This window comes from Tenrec ecaudatus, chromosome 10 (genome assembly GCF_050624435.1).
Source record: "Tenrec ecaudatus isolate mTenEca1 chromosome 10, mTenEca1.hap1, whole genome shotgun sequence".
Classification (NCBI taxonomy): Eukaryota; Metazoa; Chordata; class Mammalia; order Afrosoricida; family Tenrecidae; genus Tenrec; species Tenrec ecaudatus.
Window position 1 is genome coordinate 138,195,535 of NC_134539.1, and position 18,655 is coordinate 138,214,189.

General features: G+C 50.8%; 1 protein-coding gene across 2 annotated transcripts in view; it reads right to left on the bottom strand.

Annotated features, from left to right (window-relative positions):
- Nucleotides 1-10,316: 10,316 nt before the first annotated feature.
- Nucleotides 10,317-18,655, bottom strand: part of BRCA1 (BRCA1 DNA repair associated) — a 67,121-nt gene continuing 58,782 nt past the window's right edge. For both annotated transcript variants that reach the window (XM_075561874.1, XM_075561873.1), the window contains exons 20-23: nucleotides 17,555-17,609; nucleotides 15,746-15,819; nucleotides 12,341-12,401; nucleotides 10,317-11,717 (exon numbers count right to left, since the gene is read on the bottom strand). In XM_075561874.1, coding sequence (XP_075417989.1) covers nucleotides 11,593-11,717; nucleotides 12,341-12,401; nucleotides 15,746-15,819; nucleotides 17,555-17,609 — 315 coding nt within the window. In that variant the 3' untranslated portion in view covers nucleotides 10,317-11,592. The remainder of the gene's footprint in view (nucleotides 11,718-12,340; nucleotides 12,402-15,745; nucleotides 15,820-17,554; nucleotides 17,610-18,655) is intronic.

The following is an 18,655-nucleotide window of genomic DNA, read 5'->3' on the forward strand; positions in this document are numbered from 1 at the left end:
TGGGCCAGCGCCTTGAAGCTGCAGAGAGAGCATTATAGGTGAACATTATCATTATGTCCCCAGTGATGGTGGCGGGAGTCTCCCTGACCAACTCAGGTGCCCAGCTTGGGAGAGAGTGCATCGGAGGACACATCAGGGAAACTGATGTCCCCTGCTTGGGTGGTGGTGGTCTAATTAATCATCAAGGAAAGCGCTGTCTGACAAGTGTGGGTGTGGTGGTGGAACAGTGACTCTTGACCATGTAGATTTCTTTGTTTGGGGAAGTCTTGGGTGGTGGGGTGGGGAGTGCAGCAGTTAGAAAAAGCATTCCCTCGGCGGCGAGTCCACTCATCTGCTCTTGAAAGCTTCCTTCAGCAAACAGTCACTAGGTGACTAACAGGGTATTTGCCAGGCACACAGTTGAGTCCTTACAAATAAAATGACATTGTCCACAAATAGAAAAGATAGACTATGCATACAAATCAAATGAAGACTTTTCCATCGATCCAGCAAAACTTCCACAGTATCCTGAAGGACAGAGGGATTCGGAAAGATCCCGGAAGGCTCTTGTGAAGAAGGAAGAAACGGGCAGGATATGAGTCTGCAGAAATGGCCAAGCAGAACGTAGTCGATGGAAGATGGCAAAGCAAGGGGCCAGCGAGTTGCTGCCAAGGTACAGCCACTCTGTGTACAACGGAAGAAAACCCGTCTGAGCCATCCTCTCGCTAGTGGCTACCTGTGAGCCCATTGTTTTGGCCACTGTGTCCATCGTCTCAAAAGTCTTCCTCTTTTTCACTATCTTATCAACCATGATGCCCTTCTCCAGGGACTGATCCCTCCGGAAGACAGGTCCAAAGCACCGAAAACAGAGTCTCGCCACGTTTACTTCCAAGGATCATTCTGGCTGTACTTCTTCCAAGACGGATTTTGATCACTCTCCAGACAGCCCGGGGTTGATTCTGGTCTTTGTCAATGCCATCATTCAAAGGTGCCAATTCTTCTTCAGTCTTGCTTATTCAGCAGACAGCTTTCCCAAGCAGATGAGCCGACTGGAAAACCATGGCTTGAGTCAGGGACACCTGAGTCCCCAAGGGGACACGTGGCTTTGGAACACTGGAAAGAGGTCTTTGGCAGCACATTGCCTGCTGCTTCCATGGGGTTGAATTCCTGGCAGTCCCCCATGATGTACTGCTCCCACCGTTTTTTAAAAGTTGGACTTGCATGTGACAGCAATGATATCGTTGGATTACGCATGCATTCCCTCGGCTCACCTTTCTGTGGAATAGGCACAACTATGCACCTCTTCCAGTTAACCGGCCAGTTAGCCAGCTTCCAAATTCTTGGCACAGATGAATGAGTGCGTCCAGCACTGCATCGGCTGGTTGAAATAGTGACGTCGGTATTCCAGAAATTCCTGGAGCCTGGTTTATTGTCAGTGCCTTCCGTGCAGCTTGGCCTTCTTCCCTTAGCATGTCCTCAGTGAAAATATGTTCTCTGTAAAATAAGATGAAGAGATGTATCGAAAATTCTGAGACCGTCCAGACTGGGAAGACATCCAATTTCACAGAGCAAAGAGGGACAGTGGAGAAGAGACCATCGGAGCAGAAGTAAGAGTTACTAAATCATAATTGGCTAAAAGACGATCAGAAAGCCAAAGGTGAGGTATACAGAAGTGGGGGTTTAGCAGCTGGATGGGTAACAACACACCAGCGGGAACACACAATTAGTTAAAGGACATGTGCTCTTCCGTTTATCACAGGATGATTCCGGGGCAGTGGCTGGGCAGGTTTTTCTAGTAATCTGACATTAACATTGTTTTCTCAATCATATCTCTCTCTGGCAGTTCATGGTAAAGATTTATGAATAGTTCTGTGCATCTCAAGACCCTTCATCATAGACATTGGCCTCCACTCAAGTACTCCCTCAATGCAAGAACACGTTGCTCTATTAAACTGGCATTCCATGATGCTCACCTTCCCAACACGATCACTGAAGACAAAGCGGGTGCATAAGCAAATGTGGTGAAGAAAGCTGATGGTGCCCGGCTATCAAAAGATGTGGCAACTGGGGTCTTAGAGGCTTGAAGATGAACAGGTGGCCGTCTAGCTGAGAAGCAACCAAGCCCACATGGAAGAAGCACACCAGCCTGTGTGATCATACGGTGTTGATGGGATCAGGTATCAAACAACAAAAAATCATATCATTGGGAATGAGGGAGTGTAGAGTGGAGACTCAACGCCCATTTGTAGGCAACTGGAAATCCCATTACAGAAGGGTCACGAGGAGGAGATGAGCCAGTCAGGGTGCAGTATAGCAATGATGAAACAACTTTCCTCTAGTTCTTTGATGCTTCCACCCCCCAACTATCATGATCCCAATTCTACCTTACAAATCCAGCTAGACCAGAGGATGTACACTGGTACACATGGGAGCTGGAAACACAGGGAATCCAGGACAGATAAACCCCTCAGGACCAATAATGAAGGTAGCAATACCGGGCAGTTAAGGGTAAGGTGCTGGAGGAAGGGGGAACCAATCACAATGATCTACATATAACCCCCTCCCTGGGGAATGGACAACAGAAAAGTGGGTGAAGGGAGACATCAGACAGTGTAAAACATGAAAAAATAATAATTTATAAATTATCAAGGGTTAGTGAGAGGGAGGGTGGGATAGGGAGGGGAAAATGAGGAGCTGATACCAACAGCGCATAAAGTTGAAAGAATATGTTTTGAGAAAGATGATGGCAACAAATGTACAAATGTGTTTGACACAATGGATGGATGTATGGATTGTGATAAGAGTTTTAAAAACTCCCAATAAAATGATTTTTTTAAAAAAAGACTGTTCCTCATAAACTCTGCCATTTTGCATCTGTTTAACCATAGTGGAAAGGCCCCTTGTGAATTGACTGTAATACACTGCACCTGCCAGATGTCAGAGAAATGCTTCCTTTAGGGGAACGTGGTTAGGTCAACATCAAGGTCGGAGGAATTAGTTAGAAAAGGCAGCTTTAAATTTGAACATGGATTCTAGATTCATGTCAAGATGTAAAAATCCAGTTAAGACTCCTCTTTCAGTCTGCTCTATTTACCCACACCAAAATGCTTCTGATTTTAGACTCTCATACGAGTCCTGTTGACTCTAGGTTATATGCTACCTCCTGAGTGCTCGAACATAGACATTTTAAAAAGTCATTTTATTAGGGGCTCATACAACTCTTATCACAATCCATACTTACATCAATTGTGTAAAGCACATCTGCACATTCGTTGCCCTCATCATTCTCAAACATTTGCTCTCCATTTAAGCCCCTGGTGTCAGGTCCTCATATTTCCATAGACTAATTCTAGTACAGTGACTCAGTGACCCTGTCCTCTACTCTTGAGGCTATGTCGGTCAATATTTTGCCCATAGAATCCTTCAATATTGCAACTTGAGGTTTGAATTTTTCTTCAGATGGAGAAATGCTGAGGATGTTCTCCCCTTTCGTTTTGCTAACTGCATGTCTGCATGTTTTTATTAAAATACTGTAGGGAATTTGTCTTCTCAAGCTGCCCTTTGAAATCTGCTCAGCTCTTTCACGTCACCGTTTCTTCCGTTTGCTTTAGCTACTCGATGGGCGAGTCAGTTTTAGAATCTCTTATGACAGCTATTCTGGCCTTTTCTTTCTATCCTGCCTTTTAAATTACTTTGCTCTCTGCACGTACGCTGACCTTGATGTCATTCCACACGTCATCCCGTCTTCAGTCAGTAGTGTTCACTGCATCAACTCTGTTCCGGAGATGCTTTCTAAGTTCAGGCGGGAAATACTCATGCTCTCTTGGACTTGTTTTAATTTTCTTTAGCTTCAATGTGAACCAGCCACGGACAATCTATTCCATCGGCAGCCTCTGACCTGGTTCTGAGCGATGCTTAGTTTTCCATCATCTCTTTCCACAAGTGGATCCTGATAGAGTCCTGGGTGTACATGGACGGTCACCATTCATGTTGTTGGGGAAAAAGTATTTCAAACGAATAGGTCCCCAGTCTCGTAAAACTTTATCATGTGATCTCTGGTGACATTTCTGTCACAAAGGCCATGTTTTCCAACTACTGCTACTTCTGTGTTTCCAACTTCTTGACTTCTAATCACTGGTAATTATTAATGCATCTTGACTAATAATGCTTGCTTCATTTCACACAGCAAAGTTGGTAAAAACTTCAATTCTTCATCTGCACTCGTGGCTTTGCATACATCTGAAAGAGAGTCATAGTTATGAATCATGTAGGTGCACGGACGCCTAGCATCCTATCACTGACAGTGCTGTAGTTCCAGCGAGATCTTGTTCTATTCGTGACACACGCAATGCCATTTATCCGCAATTGGTCGCTCCTGGCCTAGGGAACTGCCAAATGATTACCTGATTGAAAATGGTCAAAATCTGTGCATTCCAGCGCACGGACCCCTAGGAAAGCTCCATCTTCAGCATTCCACTTCACTGCCGACAATTTCTAATTGTCCAAGATTCATACTTGTACATTCCAGTCCCGGTACTGACAACGCTTGAAGCCGTTGCTCCTCATTTGGAGTTGCACCGCATCAGCAGACTTACTCTGTCCACTTCATTCAGTCAACTGGACCTTGATGAGGCGGCTCTTCTCCCCCTAAAGTGCTCTCCCACCTAAAGGACTCATCTTTGGGCCCGGTATCAGATAATGTTCCACTTCTTATTCTAAGGTTTTCACCTAACAATTTTTTGGGGTTTTCTTTTTCTTTGTGTGTGTGTATGTATGTGTGTGCATATGTATGTGTGTGTGCATGTGTGCATATTTTTGGCACCTAAGCCACTCACCAATTTCTAAAAGAAATAGATCACCAGGTTTTTTCCCCATTCTGGAAGCTCCACAGTAATGTGTGCAATAAAAAAGAAAGAGAGAGATCTGGGCAGTATGGGTGACCCTGCTGGTATTTGAACTACTAGGAACATAGTTGTTTCCAGCATCATAGCAACCCACAAGCCTTAGCGTGGCAAGCTGTCAGGTGCGGGGTGGGTTTGAGCCCAAGTGGATGGCAGAGCACATCCTGCTCCGTAGAAGCAAGTGGAGCAGAGTCTGTGAGGCCTCTGTGTTTGGAAGCCAAGGCATTTGGCCTGCGCTGAGAAGTCCAGACAAAATCGATGATACCAGATCAGAAAAACATATTCTTAAGGGCTACTTCATCTCCCCTCCTCTTTCTGGGCCTTTTCCCCAAGTCTGGAAGCCGAAAGTTTACCTGGGCCTTTTGGAGACTCTTGGTTTCCTTGTCATCAAAGGCTGCCAAAGGGGGGAATGGGGAGCTGATAGCAATGGTGAATGTGTAACCCCACTCGATGGACTCAAACAACAGAATTGTATGTGAATGGACAGACTGGATTGTGTTGTGAGCTATGACAAATATACACATGCATGTGTATATGTATATATACATACATGTGTGTATATACATATATGTGTGTGTATGTATAAATGTATATATATATATATTTAAGGGTGCCTGGGAGGAAGGGAGGGGAGGAAGGGATACAGGGGAGCTGATATCAAGGAGTTCAAGGAGAAAGAAAATATTTTGAAACTGATTGTGGTAGCAATTGTACAACGCTGCCTGCCTGATGTGATTAACTATGGAATGTTATGATAGCTGTAAGAGCTCCCAATAAAACGATTGGAGAAAAAAAAGGGGGGGGAGGGGAGACTCCGGATAGGGCAAGATATGACAAAATAATGAGGTATAAATTACCAAGGGCACATGAGGGAGGGGGGAGAGGGGAGGGAGGGGAAAAAAAAAAGAGGACCTGATGCAAAGGGCTTAAGTGGAGAGCAAATGCTTTGAGAATGATTGGGGCAGGGAATGTATGGATGGGCTTTATACAATTGATGTATGTATATGTATGGATTGTGATAAGAGTTGTATGAGCCCCTAATAAATTGTTTAAAAAAAAAAAAAACCCTACCCAAGTCCCAAGCCTAGCAGCTTAATAAGCTCCTCCCGCCAGGAGGCTCCCCTTAAAAGTCAAGCCTGACTCCACCGTGCCGTCCCTTAAAGAACTTCTGCAGGGTCTTCTGGCCTCCACCACTGAACGGTCAGCAATGTCAAGGATAGAAGTGAAATCTTCTCTCCCTGTCTTATGTACCCAGAGGAGGTCCTGGGGAAGTAGTGGGTCACACTGGGCTGCTGACAGTTCGAAACCACCAGCTGCTCTGTGGGAGAAAGATGAGACTTTCTATTCCTGTAAAGAGTTAGTCTCAGAAACCCACGTGGGCAGTTCTAGCCTGCCCTGTGGAGTCCCCGAGTCAGCATTTGAGTTGGTTTTTGGTCTTACACACCCAGAGGAGCCCTGGAATTGCTTAAGCATTAGGTTGCTAACTGAAAGGTCAGCCATTTGAACCCACCAGCCTTTCTGCAGGAGAGCGCTGGGGTTTTCTGAAGCAATACTGTGACAGGGCTGCTCAATGACAGTGGATTTTTTGTTTTGTGGACACCCCCTTGCCCCCCTTATAGGTGAGTAGTGAACCCTCCTCCATCACTCACCTGATTGTTATTGACTGCCTCCAGGACTGGGAAGGGCCTGGACTTGACCCTCACACAGGTCTATGTGGGTTTCCTGTTGCTTCTGTTCTGCCACATCTGTCTGCTGTGTGACCTCGGGGAAGCTGCTTGACAACTGAAGGCTTCCTTTTCGTTTGTCCACGTGGGGCATATTGCGGGCAGAGGAGTGTGGCACGTGACCCTCAGTATTGGTTCTTATTGTTGCCCCCGATAGCTGGCCAGATCAGATGGTCCATCAAACCCAGGCCTGGGCTTTCATCCCTGTCCCCTCCCAACGGCCTGCTGCTTTGTCCGTCCTCGGGTCATTCCTGCCACCAGTCATCAGCCTGCCTGCCTTCTCCTTTCAGGCTGGCTTGCCCCTCGGTCCTCTGAGAGGTCGGAGGCTGGCTCACTGGGAATAGGCTGTCGGTTGGCCATCAGTCAATAAAGATAAATTACAAAATCATTTATTTGTTCTTGTTACCTTGAGGGCTCTTTGAAATTGCCTTTCTTTTGAAAGCCACATTTGCATATCTCTATGCTGGAGTCAAAGGCTGCAGCTGTGGTTTCACTGCAATTTAAATATTAATAAAACATCCTAAACCTCTAGCTGGTTGTTTTTTATTTTTAAAGCAGCCCGGCACTACTGCTCCTAGGTTGCTAATATGATTTAATCTTTGTCCTCGGCTTTGTATTTGCTTAAAGGGCCTTTTTGGAGTTCACAGAAACCAGCTGCTGCAAGCTTGTAGCTAAGAGCCACTTACCAGCCCAGAAGCCGGAGTTTCCCTGAACAGACCCAAGATTCCCCTTGAAGACAAAAGAATCGATGGTAGGTGACAATTTATACCAATTTGTCTCTTGTAGCAAGCTGGTGCTTCTCAAGCTTGAGCACAGGGCAGGGCCTCACCCCTGATTTATTTAGTAGGCCTGGGGTGAGACCCCGACTGCGAATGCGCTCCCAGGCCATGCTGTTGCCCGTGGCAGGGCTCCTGATTCAGCTGGGGATTGAGCTGCTTTAACATCGGGGTCGCTGAGACTCCAGAGTTCTCGCTCCCAGCTGCCACGATGTGGGAGAAGCAAGCCTCTCCAGCTCTCGATTCCTTCTAGACCCTGACAACCCACTCCCTCGCTTTTTCTGCGCTGGCACTCTTGCTCCCGGGGACCGGCTCCTCCTGCACCTCCCCACTCCTGGCTCTCCACAGGAGCTGGCTCTCGCCCGCCTGCCTTCATTTTCGATTTATTCAGATTCATTTCTTTAATTTTCTCCTTGATCGTGGGCAGATTTACAGGCTGGGGGGCCCTGAGCCTTGCCGAAGGGGGCCTCTGGCTCAGCCATTTCACAGCCTGGGAGCGTGAGCTTCAGCAGTCCCACTCCAGGACTCGGGCCCTCTGCAGTCCCGCTCTCCCAGCACTGCCTGCCCTATCTGCTCCTCGCAGCCTTCACAGGATACATTCTGGGCCGCCTGGCTCCTTCCGCTCTGGCCACCCTAACACCGATTCTTTTCTTTCCCTGGCAGGCTTTTGAGCCCGATACGTTGATGATCCTGGTTGCGTTTCGTCAGGCGAGCACGATAGCCTGGCTCCTGTGGGTCCCTCCTTGGGCCTGCAGGATGACAATCCTCCCTCTTCCTTCTTTGCAGAAGTCCATTTTGTGACAGGAGATAGAGTCAGTGGGAGGAACCGGCTCCCACGTCCAGGTCCAGAGGGGACTCGAGCACGTGGGCGGGGGACAGGCTCACATCAGAGGTCAGGGGAAGGCAGATGGACTCCAACATCAGATAAGACCGTGGGACCAGGCCAGGCTGGTGAGGACGGCGAGGGTCAGAAGTTGCCTCGGGAGAAAGGTGCAGAGCTCCAAATAGATGGGTGTGCAGTTTGACGGAAGACCTTGAAGGGCAGTGACATAACTTTTGAAAGATGTTTTAGTCACCTCAGCTTTCACCCCAGATTGCTGGAAAGGCAAGTTATGCGCGGTGGATGTTACTACTGAGCTATCAGTGGTGGGGACGGCAAGTCGAGGCCTGGTTTGAACCCAGGGCTCAGTAGCATTTTGGCCACTTCCTTTCTTCCTGTGCTGAGACCACCAGGGAGCTGGGATGGCCTTTAGAGAGGACATGTTGTAGGTGAGAAATATCAGGGGCAATAGAGATCTCAGATACCAAATACAGTTAATAGAGTTCATTCAATCTCAAAAAGACAAGATGCAACATTTGGAGGATGGAGACATGGTCCCATGGTGTCCAAGGGTTTAGAGAAAATCAGTAGTTTGCACAGAACACGGGAGGACAAAGGAACCTGTCCCAGCTTTATTGGCCACAGATCAATAGTTAACTACAGAAGCGAATGGGACCAGGATGGGGACATGCACATTACGCTAGACAGAAGAGCTCCAACATTGGTCCCTGACCTTCGAACCCAGGCAGTCAGGCATGACCCAGGACTCTGAGACCCCAGCACCCCAAGCCCGACCAAGCACACACCCAGGGAAGCCCCTACAAAGACCGCCTGCCTCTCCTTTGCCTGGCCCAGGGAATGGTAGTAATCCACTTTCAAGCACCCTCTGCCTGAGGGCCAAGCTGATTCACTTGGTAAGTAAACGCTTCCTCTATGTGGAGGCTCAAACAGCCTTCAGTTCAGAGAGCTCAGAATGTGAGTTCTGCTACAAAGGGCACACGGGAAGCTTGGACAGGTGGAGGACAGCATTCTATACTAGGAGGCGGGATGGAAGCAGAAATGCGGAGCCCGGACTCACTCTGTGTGCCTGGCTCTGGGCAGAGCTGCCACTTAAGAGGCTGGGACCCTTTGACGCCCCTGCTCTATCGTCTCCCACCTTGACCCACAAAAGCCAAGTGAAGGGACTGGGTCCCTTCACAACCAAGCCCTCCGCCTCGGTTCCCAAGAGGCTTGAATTGGTGCCTGGATTCTGGGGTCAGTTACAGTGCTGCTGGGAGGGTGGCTGAGGACGGAAAGTCCTGATCACCGTGTGGACAACCATGCAAACTTTGAGCAAAACCTTATGAATCAGGAATTTGATCCCCAGTTCCCGTTAGTCGACCAAGGGGGTCAGTACCCACTTCATGGGGCTGTGATGCAGATGACATGCAGTGCGATGTGACAGATGGTGGCAGTCAGCTCCATCTCCTCTCCTCTCCAATGCTCCTCCCCCCACCTAGAGCGGTACTGAATTGCGGGGCAACTAAATTTTCTTTCTGCTTCAAAGAGGATTCTAATCTCAGGACGGTGTGAGCACCAGGAAAGGGCACAGAACACTCCCTGTGGGTTGAGCGTGTTAAGGAGGAGGGGGAGGCGGGATGCTCCAGTTCTTCTCTCTGGAAAACTGTCCTCGGGTTATTCAAACAAACACTAATCCTGGTCCCGTTGGGAAGAGTCTCTGCAGCTGTGCTCATAGTTAGGATTACGGCCCTCGAGACCCAGATTCCCTGGGATTACTCAGTGGGCCCAATCGCAGCATGGGAACCCTGTGGGGTGAAGACATTTCTCCGGTGGGAATCAGATGCAGCAGGGAGTCAACACTGGAGAGACTAGTCGACGCACCTTGCTGGCTGTGAAAGTGGAGGTAGGGCAGCCTCTAGCAGCGGACTCATCCCTGACTGCCAGCTAGTGAGGCCACGGGGAGTCGGAGTCCGACACCTGCAAGAAAATGACTGGGGCCCGTGACCTGAGGGAACATGGAAGCAAGTTCATCTGCAGAACTTCTAGAAAGAAGTGTGGAACAAGGAGCCCGCTGACCCCCGACCTCCAGGACTGAGAGATAACAGACGAGTGTGTGTCAAGGCACTGAATGCGTGGCCATTTATTATGCAAACAATAGAAACTTAATGCCATAGGGTGGCAGGCGGCCGCAATAACCCTGGGCGGTTGGTGCTGTTATTCCCAGTCTACAGACGAGGAGACCGAAGCGCAGGGCAAAGGCTCCCGAGATCCGCAGGAGGAAGCCGCCGACACAGCGCTGCTCCGTGGCCGTGCTGGCGGCCAAGTTTATTTGGAGGCGAACCCAACATTTACAAAAACATCTCTTACAGTCAAGCCTGCGCTGCCCTCACACTGGGGGCCAGGGAAGACCTCATCCTCCCAACAGCTACAAACAGTTCCGGATAATGAGTTTATGAAAAACGCTTTCTCTTCCTTCAGCCAGCAAAATTATTTATGAAGCTCTGTGGTTCAGCAATAGGGAGTCAAGAGGGAAAAATTACCTCGAGGAAAGCAACCGCTCGTTTCCTGGTGGGACCCGTCAGTTCCAGGCATGAAATATTCATCGCAGAAAGCTTGTATTTTAGAAAGGAATGCGTGCATATCAGAGCTGTAACAACAGGTTATGTCATCACCAGCGGGGAGTCAGAAGACACGGGTTCTCCAAAGGGCTCCTGCTTGGGGGCACACAATGGCTACGGGGTTCTTTTAGACACCAGCAGCCACAGGCCCGATTTTTGGAGAGGGTGGAAGTCAGTAAGACCCCCTGGTACGATCATCCCCCGGCAGCTTCCCACCGACAGCCACTCGCGCGGCCTCTGCATCGCGTGCCCAGCGCTCTTCCCGCCGCTTCACGGGGCTCCTTTCCGAGGGCTCTTCTGACCGAAGTCCCGCCACAGACCCCCAGGGCCTTCCCTCCGCTGGAGCGCTGACTGTTGGCCTCAACACAGAGTGGGGCTTTAGAAAAACACACTAGAACACCAGCGACATGCTCCAGGCCCCAAGTCAACCCCGATTCCCAGCTGCCCAGCAGCAGGCGTAGGGCTGAGAAATAATGAATTCCCAGCGTGCGCGACTGGCGGGGTTTAAATGGTTTAAAGGTTTTTTTTCAGGTGAAAGATTACCACAATTTTGTGCTCAAGGCAAGTCTCAGAGGGAGACTTGAAGCAGAAAATCCTTTAGGGACCCTAACACAGTCAGAAGTTCTCTGAGGTACATAAAATAGCCAGCAACTGCCACTGTGGTAGCAGTAACAGACAGAGGAGCTCCCAGGGCCTGGAAAGGCCCTTCCTTCCTTCGGCTCGGTCTTGGGGTCCTGTGGGGACCGCCCTATATATACAGAGGGTAGCCTGGAATCAGTAGTGATCTTGGGGGACCTGGAGGATCAAGTAGGTGTCCAGCTCCTGGCGTTGGTAGAGGGCTATGCTGTCCAACACCCACTCTCGGGTCACTACAGATGCGTCACACAGCTGCCAAATTGCTGGGGACAGAGAACACAAGGAGGGATTAGTGGCAATTCCCATTCCCCCAGGTCTGACCCATCAAGCGGCTGCAGGGCCTCAACTGTCTGAGTTCTCAGGTCCTCAGCTCAGGGCAGAATCGTTGCTGACTGAGAAGCCTCCCAGCCTCCGACCCCTCTATTAACCTGAGCTTCAATCTGAGACGGAAAACCACCAGAGAGCACAGAGGCATCGCGAGTTCATGGTGCGGGAAAATGTTTGCAGTCTCGTCAGTGAAAAAGCACAGCGGTATGAGGAGCACAATCCCATGCGTGTAAAAATCCATGCATGTGTACTGCACGTATCTATGATGCACATGGCCTAGAGACTGGATGGTGACACATGGGGGGGTGTCCCTGGGACGGTTTCACGGGGATGCTTACGCCCCCTCATGACCGGTCACGCCCCCCCCTCCCTTGCCCCCATGGAAGAAGTTCATGCATTATTTTTATGAGGCCAAACAAAACGCTTCGGAAGGACATTTTAGGCCTTCCTTCCTTCCACAAACACTTATTGAACACTCAGAGTGAGCCAGAACTGTGGTACACTGTGGTGCAAGACATCAGCCAACAGGAGCCAGCACGAGACCCACGCAGGACCTTACCATGAAAGTCACTGTCCTCGGGCCAGGCGTCCGGCTGCACAACCACAACTGGGTGAGCGCCCTGCAGTCCCAGGGAAGAAACAGAATGGGAGGTGTCAGGGCAGCAGTTTTAAATTGGTCACTTGGGGGACGGGAGGGGGGGGACGATGGACATAGCAGTGCGACAGTTTCGAAAGTGACACTGGCTACATCCTTTCCATCATGCAACACCCCCCCCCCCTTTCTGAGTGGCTTCTCCTGAACACAAATGCACTGCCCATTCCAGGAGCTGCTGTCTGCTCCAGCCCACACACTAGGTAATTCTTAACAGAGCACAAGGCTCAGGCAGATATTTTTTAATGCTTAAAATAAACGGTGGCTTGGTTTTAAGATGACATCAGGGGATATTTTTGGTTTAAGGTTTATAGCTTATCTCAGGTTCATCTCCCATCCCGGGCTCTAGACACAGTCGGGTCCGTGAGTATTTGAAACGATCTCCGGCATTTCCCCTCTCGATGCGGCATCCTCCATGGAATCTCCATGGAAATGCTCAGCAACGGAAGCCGGTGCCCTCCAGGTCTGGTGCCATGGCAAAGGAGGCACTGACGCACATCTCACACCCCCTCCTCTTTCTGAGTCGCTGAGACCAGGTGGTGGGCTGCCAGCTGTAAGGAGCTGCTCTGCTGGACACACAAGATGCCGTCTGCTCCTGTAGTGGACCTACACCCGCGGAGAACCAAGGGCCAGTTGTCTTACCACCCCCGAGTGAACGGCAGTGGGCTTGATTTGGGGGTCCCGACTGTCCTTCCTCTGTTGCTCCAGGTGACGAGAGGCCAACTCTTGTGTCTGAATCGCCACCTTGTCATTGTTAGGTGACATCAAGCTGGTCCCAACTCACTGTGACCCATGGCCAACAGAATGGAGTGCTGCCGGGTCCCGTAGCACCCTGAGTCACGGGGAGCTCACCCCCCGGTGCAGCCACTGGGCCAACCCAGCAACTCACCTCATCAAGCACCTTCCCGGTTTCCCCAGGTGACCCCAGATGGCAGACAGCAAGAGGGAGGGCAGAGCACTAGACATGTTACTAGGTTACCTGGGACGCCCATGAAATCATGACCCTATACCCCCAAACCGAGTTTCACGAGGTGCTTGGTTGTACTCAAGTTGCCTGGAGATCTTTTAAGATCATTGTTGTAACTGTATCTATCACACACGTGACAGGCACACCATCAGCTGTGCAGCCCTTCCCTGGATCGATGCCGGTCCTTCACCACGGCCAACTCCCTCCCAGTAACTGCTAGTACATTTTGTTCTCTATACATTTGCCTTTCAATCTAAGCGAGGCCACACACTATTTGTCCTTGTGTGGCTGGCTTATTGTGCTCCACCCAATGTCCACACTGCAGCGCGCATGTATCGATCCTTCTGTCTCCGACTGAGTGTGAGGAGTTAGCTCCACATTGTTCACCGCTCATCTGCCGACGGCCTTCGCGTATTTCCCACTGCACTGAGACACCCGTCTCCTTCGGAGAGTCTGCTCTCAAGTCTTTGTTGGGCTACAGGGCAGTCCCGCTGTTTGCCCTGCTCTTCAAGAGACTCCTTTATCAAGTCTAGGAATGAAGACAAATCACATGGGTGGCGGAGAGGATCGGCACGGGCCCATCGTGGTGTGGAAAAGGCTCACAGCAACATGGTTAGGGACAGAGATGAAGGGGGGAAGATGAAGGGGGGAAGACTCATCACAAACCCCCATTAGAGATGGATCAGTTCGTAGCAGTGGTAGGCAAGGGGTCGGGCCTGGGATCCGTAGCTTACGGCAGATCAGAGAAGCTCACACGATTGGTTCTGGAGCCTGCTGACCACTTGGGTTGACGTGAGGCATGACCATGGAAGCCTGGGACCCCGCTTTCTATGGAGAGGGCACCCTCCCGTGGGGCGCCCAAGCAGTCGCAGTAATCCACCTTCAAACACGCTCTGCCGGAGGCCGACATTTTTCACATTGCCGGTCAACGGTCACAACTTAGGGGAGGCTGGAGAGCACCCAGATCTTCTGCGAGCACCTCACCAAGAGTACGGAGCAGGGCCACATCTAAGAAGCCAGTTCTGTTTTAGTTGATTGAAGACCAGCCTCACGTTTTCCACAAGGGCTGTACCATTTTGTACTTCCATCGTAATGGATCAAAACCAGTGCCACCGAGTCCATTCTGACCCACAGGGACCCAAGGTTTCTGAGGCTGTATTCGTTACAGGGACAGCCTCATCTTTCTCCCATGGAGTGGCTGGTGGGTTTGAACTGCCAACCCTGCAGTTAGCAGCCCAACACTTACCCAACAATGCCACCAGGGCTCCCCCAGAATCATAGGGGTTCAAATTTCCCAATATCCTTGCCAACAAGTTACTTAATGGGTTATAAAAAACCCTAGCCATCCTAGTGGGAGGGAAATGACATCTCATTATGATTTTGTTTGGTATCTCTGACAGTTAATGACACGGCATCTTGTTATGTGTTTGGTGGTCATCTGCATGCCTCTAGATGCCTACTCAAGTCCTTTGACTGCGTTATGATTGGCTTGTTTGCCTTTTTGTTGTCCATGTTTAAAAACCAGTTGACTAGAAATATGTGGATTTATTTCTAGACCCTTAATTCTTTTGCACTGAGCTACACGTCTGTTAAGACACCAGCTCCGGGTCCTGTGATTGCTGTAGCCGTACAGGGTCTTTCAACACCAGGACGATGAGTCTTCCCACTTTGTTCTTCTCCTTCCACATGGCTTTAGCTGTTTGAGGCCTCTTCCCATTCCACAGAAAGCTGAGGGTTCTGTAAAGGCGGCTTAGAATGTTGATCAGGAATGTGTTGAACGCACAGGTCCCCCTGGGTAGTGCTGGCATCTTCACAGTCCACGCACATGGGGCACCTTCCCTGTTGGTGTCCGTCGGCCGGGCGTGACAAGTGTCCCCGGCTAGTTGGAGGCCTTGGGATCGTCCTCTTAGCTGCAACTGTACACAGAACGCGTTTTCCAATTTCCCTCTGAGCGCTCTCACTGCTGGGATCTAGAAACCCAGTGGTTCCCGTCTTTTGAACTTGTGCCTGGCAACTCTGCTTACACTCTTCTGAGCTTGAGTTCTCTGTGGACTCTGGGACTTTGACATGTCTGGATGGTTGTTGAAGTAGGCTACTCGGAGGGCAGCCACACAAAGGAGGGAAAGATGAGGCAGAAAGAGCCCTCCCTCAGTAAAAGAAGTCTAGCCATCACTTACCGCCGTGAGTCTTCTGGCCCGGGTCTAAGGTCAGAGCTCAGAGTAAAGGAGGCCTCTGAGGCTACCTTGGTGGTGGTGTCCACGGGGACCGACAGGGGCCTGCTCTGTTCAAGCCCAGGGTAGAACCTTGAGCTCCACCCACCCCCTCCCCGACAGGGCCCCACTCACCGCACCACGGGTGAATGACGAGAGCTCCTTCACGACGGAGGCCCCGCACAGCTGCACCATCCACTCCAGGTGATCTGAAGAGGGCATGGGATGCAGTTACCACAGTACCACGTAGTTACCCGCTACCCCATCCTACCACGAGTAAAGGCTACAGCCAGACTTTGCCGTGGCAGAATCTCCACCTCTTCTGACCAAAGACAGAAGAGCATTAAACTAGAATCCACACGCGTGTGGATTCAAAGTCAATTTCCCACAGAAAGGTCATCTACTCTAGTTATCTGTCCCCTGTAAGGCCGGCTGGTGGTCGGATTTGATAACGTCTCAAATAAAATACTTTGAAAGGAAAAAACAAATCCAAGCTCTAGAACGTTCATTCATTTGCTAAATTGCACCCTCCAGCCCATCCCCTGCAACTGTGTTGGTGATTGATAATCAGGGCCCCTGAGAGAGCCACTCTGGTGGTGATGACTGTCAATGTCAGCAGACAAGGAGATAACTCATTGGGTCAAAAAAAGAAATAAATAAACATCATCCTGGAGACTCAGCACATCGATGGGCAAAGGCTACATGCTAAGCTTGAACCAAGTCGCCGGGGGCTGGGTGGGGAAATTAAGTCAGAAGAGTGGGATGGCATCAGAACCGGGCACCTGTGGGCACCCCTGCATGTTGGCCTTTTCCACTGGCCGAGGTGCTTCCGCTTGTCCCAGTGAGTGGTGACGTCAGCTGACTCCCACCAGAAAGGATCCTTACTTCAAAGAGCCTGGTTTTCATTGGACCAAAGCACTAGGACACAGACAAGCCCTTGAGGGGCACTTGGAAATTTCATAAAAGTCTAATCAATAACCAATAAAGAAGAGAGAAGCAAAGTTACTCTGCCCGACTCTCAGCTGCCCCCCAGCAGACGGTGGAGGCCTTTGGCGGCAGGGGGTGGAAATGAGGGCACAGGTGGGGAGCCTTTGTTTAGAAAAGAACGAAGCTCCCCGAAGGACACACCAGGGCCTCGGAGCGGCACAGCTCCAGAGCGGAGCCCCAGAGCAGCCCGAGACAGCGTTTAGTTCACTGTCAAATTTAATTTGAAAATGCCCAGCCAGCCTTGCCCTGTTCTGGGTCTGTGTGTGTGGGGGTGAGCCCCACAGGGCTTCCGTAGCAGCTCTGCTTTCTTCTGTTAGAAATAAAGATGGTTCAGGAAGGGCAGAACGCCGTCTTGACATCTAAAGACCACGGATCTTCCCCCTGATGGATCTTTCCTCCCTGTCTTCAGACTCAGTATCATCTGGTGCATGGAAGTACCAGGGCTGTCAGAAGAACAGACCGATCCGTGCTGGAGGAAGTGCAGCCAGGGTGCTCCTGAGGCACGGATGGAGCGACCTGGACTCCCGTACTTTGGACATACTCTCTGGACAGACCAGTCCCTGGAGGAGGACCCATGCTTGGTGAAGGGGCGGGGCTGACATGAGACCTGGAGAGGGGGGATGGACTCAGTGGCCACGACAATGGCTCAGATGGTGCAGGACCGGTCATGTTTCCTTCTGTCATCCGTGGGGGCCCTAGAAGCCAGACTCCATCTGACATCCAAACCAAGAACAGCCCGTGTCCTCGAGCCTAACTCTCTGTTGCTGGCCCAAGTCAGCTTGCACGGATCCTCTTTGCCACAGGGTAACAGTCAAGCTGTTTTGCCTTGAGGGTGGCAGAGGCACAGCACGACCTCCCTAGAGCAGCTCACCAACGTGAGCGTCTCACCAGGGGCCTCCTAAGGCCACAAGCAAGGCGATCTCCTCTGTAATCCTCCTCTGGTGCTGGGTCTCTTACCTGTAGGCATGTTGATAAAGGGTCCATAGCAACAGACTTCTAGGCCCTCGAAGATCTGGAAGAGAGGGCAGAGAGACAAAGGGAAGGGCAGAGAAGGAACTGTCGGGTACAAAAGTGAATGGGCTTTTCAACACTATACAGGAAGAGCTTTTCTCATCCACCTGACAGCTTTTGCTGCGACTTGCAAGACAACCAGAGCACACACGGCCTGGACACGTGTCTGAATCGTGCACGTAGCTGATCGACACTCATGGGAGGGCTGAGCGCCATCTCGTCACTAACCAGGCCCTAGCTCCTTCCTGGTGACCCAGGCAGGCGATTTCTCCTCTTGCTGGAGAGGAGACGGGGAGTGAGTTTCTTGTTTCTTCTTGTTAAATCGAAGGCCAGGGCAGCACTGGCTGCGGGTGATGTCGGCCCAGACCGCTGGAGCCTCGACATGAGCATGGCCGCCACCAGCAGAAGTGGCGAGGCCTACTTGATGTGAACATACGCCCTTTCTCCTGGCCGACACCTGCTCCTTCCTTCATGCTGCTCCAGGAGCGGACTTGCTCCACCAGAAGCCCTGACGGCGCTGGCCAGAATTTTCTGTGATGATGGGATACAGGGAGAGGCCTTCAGAAAGCTCGTGGGGAAACAGAAACGGAGTCAAAAGATAATGGACCCCCCCCTCTGTGGGACCCCCCCCACGTGCTCCAACAGAGCAGTCATTCGCCACGTGCGTGCAGTGTGGTGAGGGATGCACATCCTTGTTCTTTCATCTGAATTGGGGTCAGTTGGGTGGATTTATGTAATTTACCTTTCGCCAGGAGCCCTGGTGGAGCAGTGGTTACAGGTTGGGCCGCTAACCTCAAAGGCAGTAGTTCAAAACCACCAGTCACTCCAAGGGAGCGAGATGTGGCTGTCAACTCCCCGAAGAGTTAGTCCTGGAGACCCCAGGGCAGCTCGAGCCTGCATGGACTCGAGGGCACGGAGCCCGTCTGTTCTTTCGGTCAGCCTACCCTTTCCGGGACCATCTTCTAGACTCTCTTTCCTTCCTCCTCCTTCCACTCAAGACAACTGCCCGGCCTACCAGACACCAGCACAGGGAGAGCTCAGAAAGTC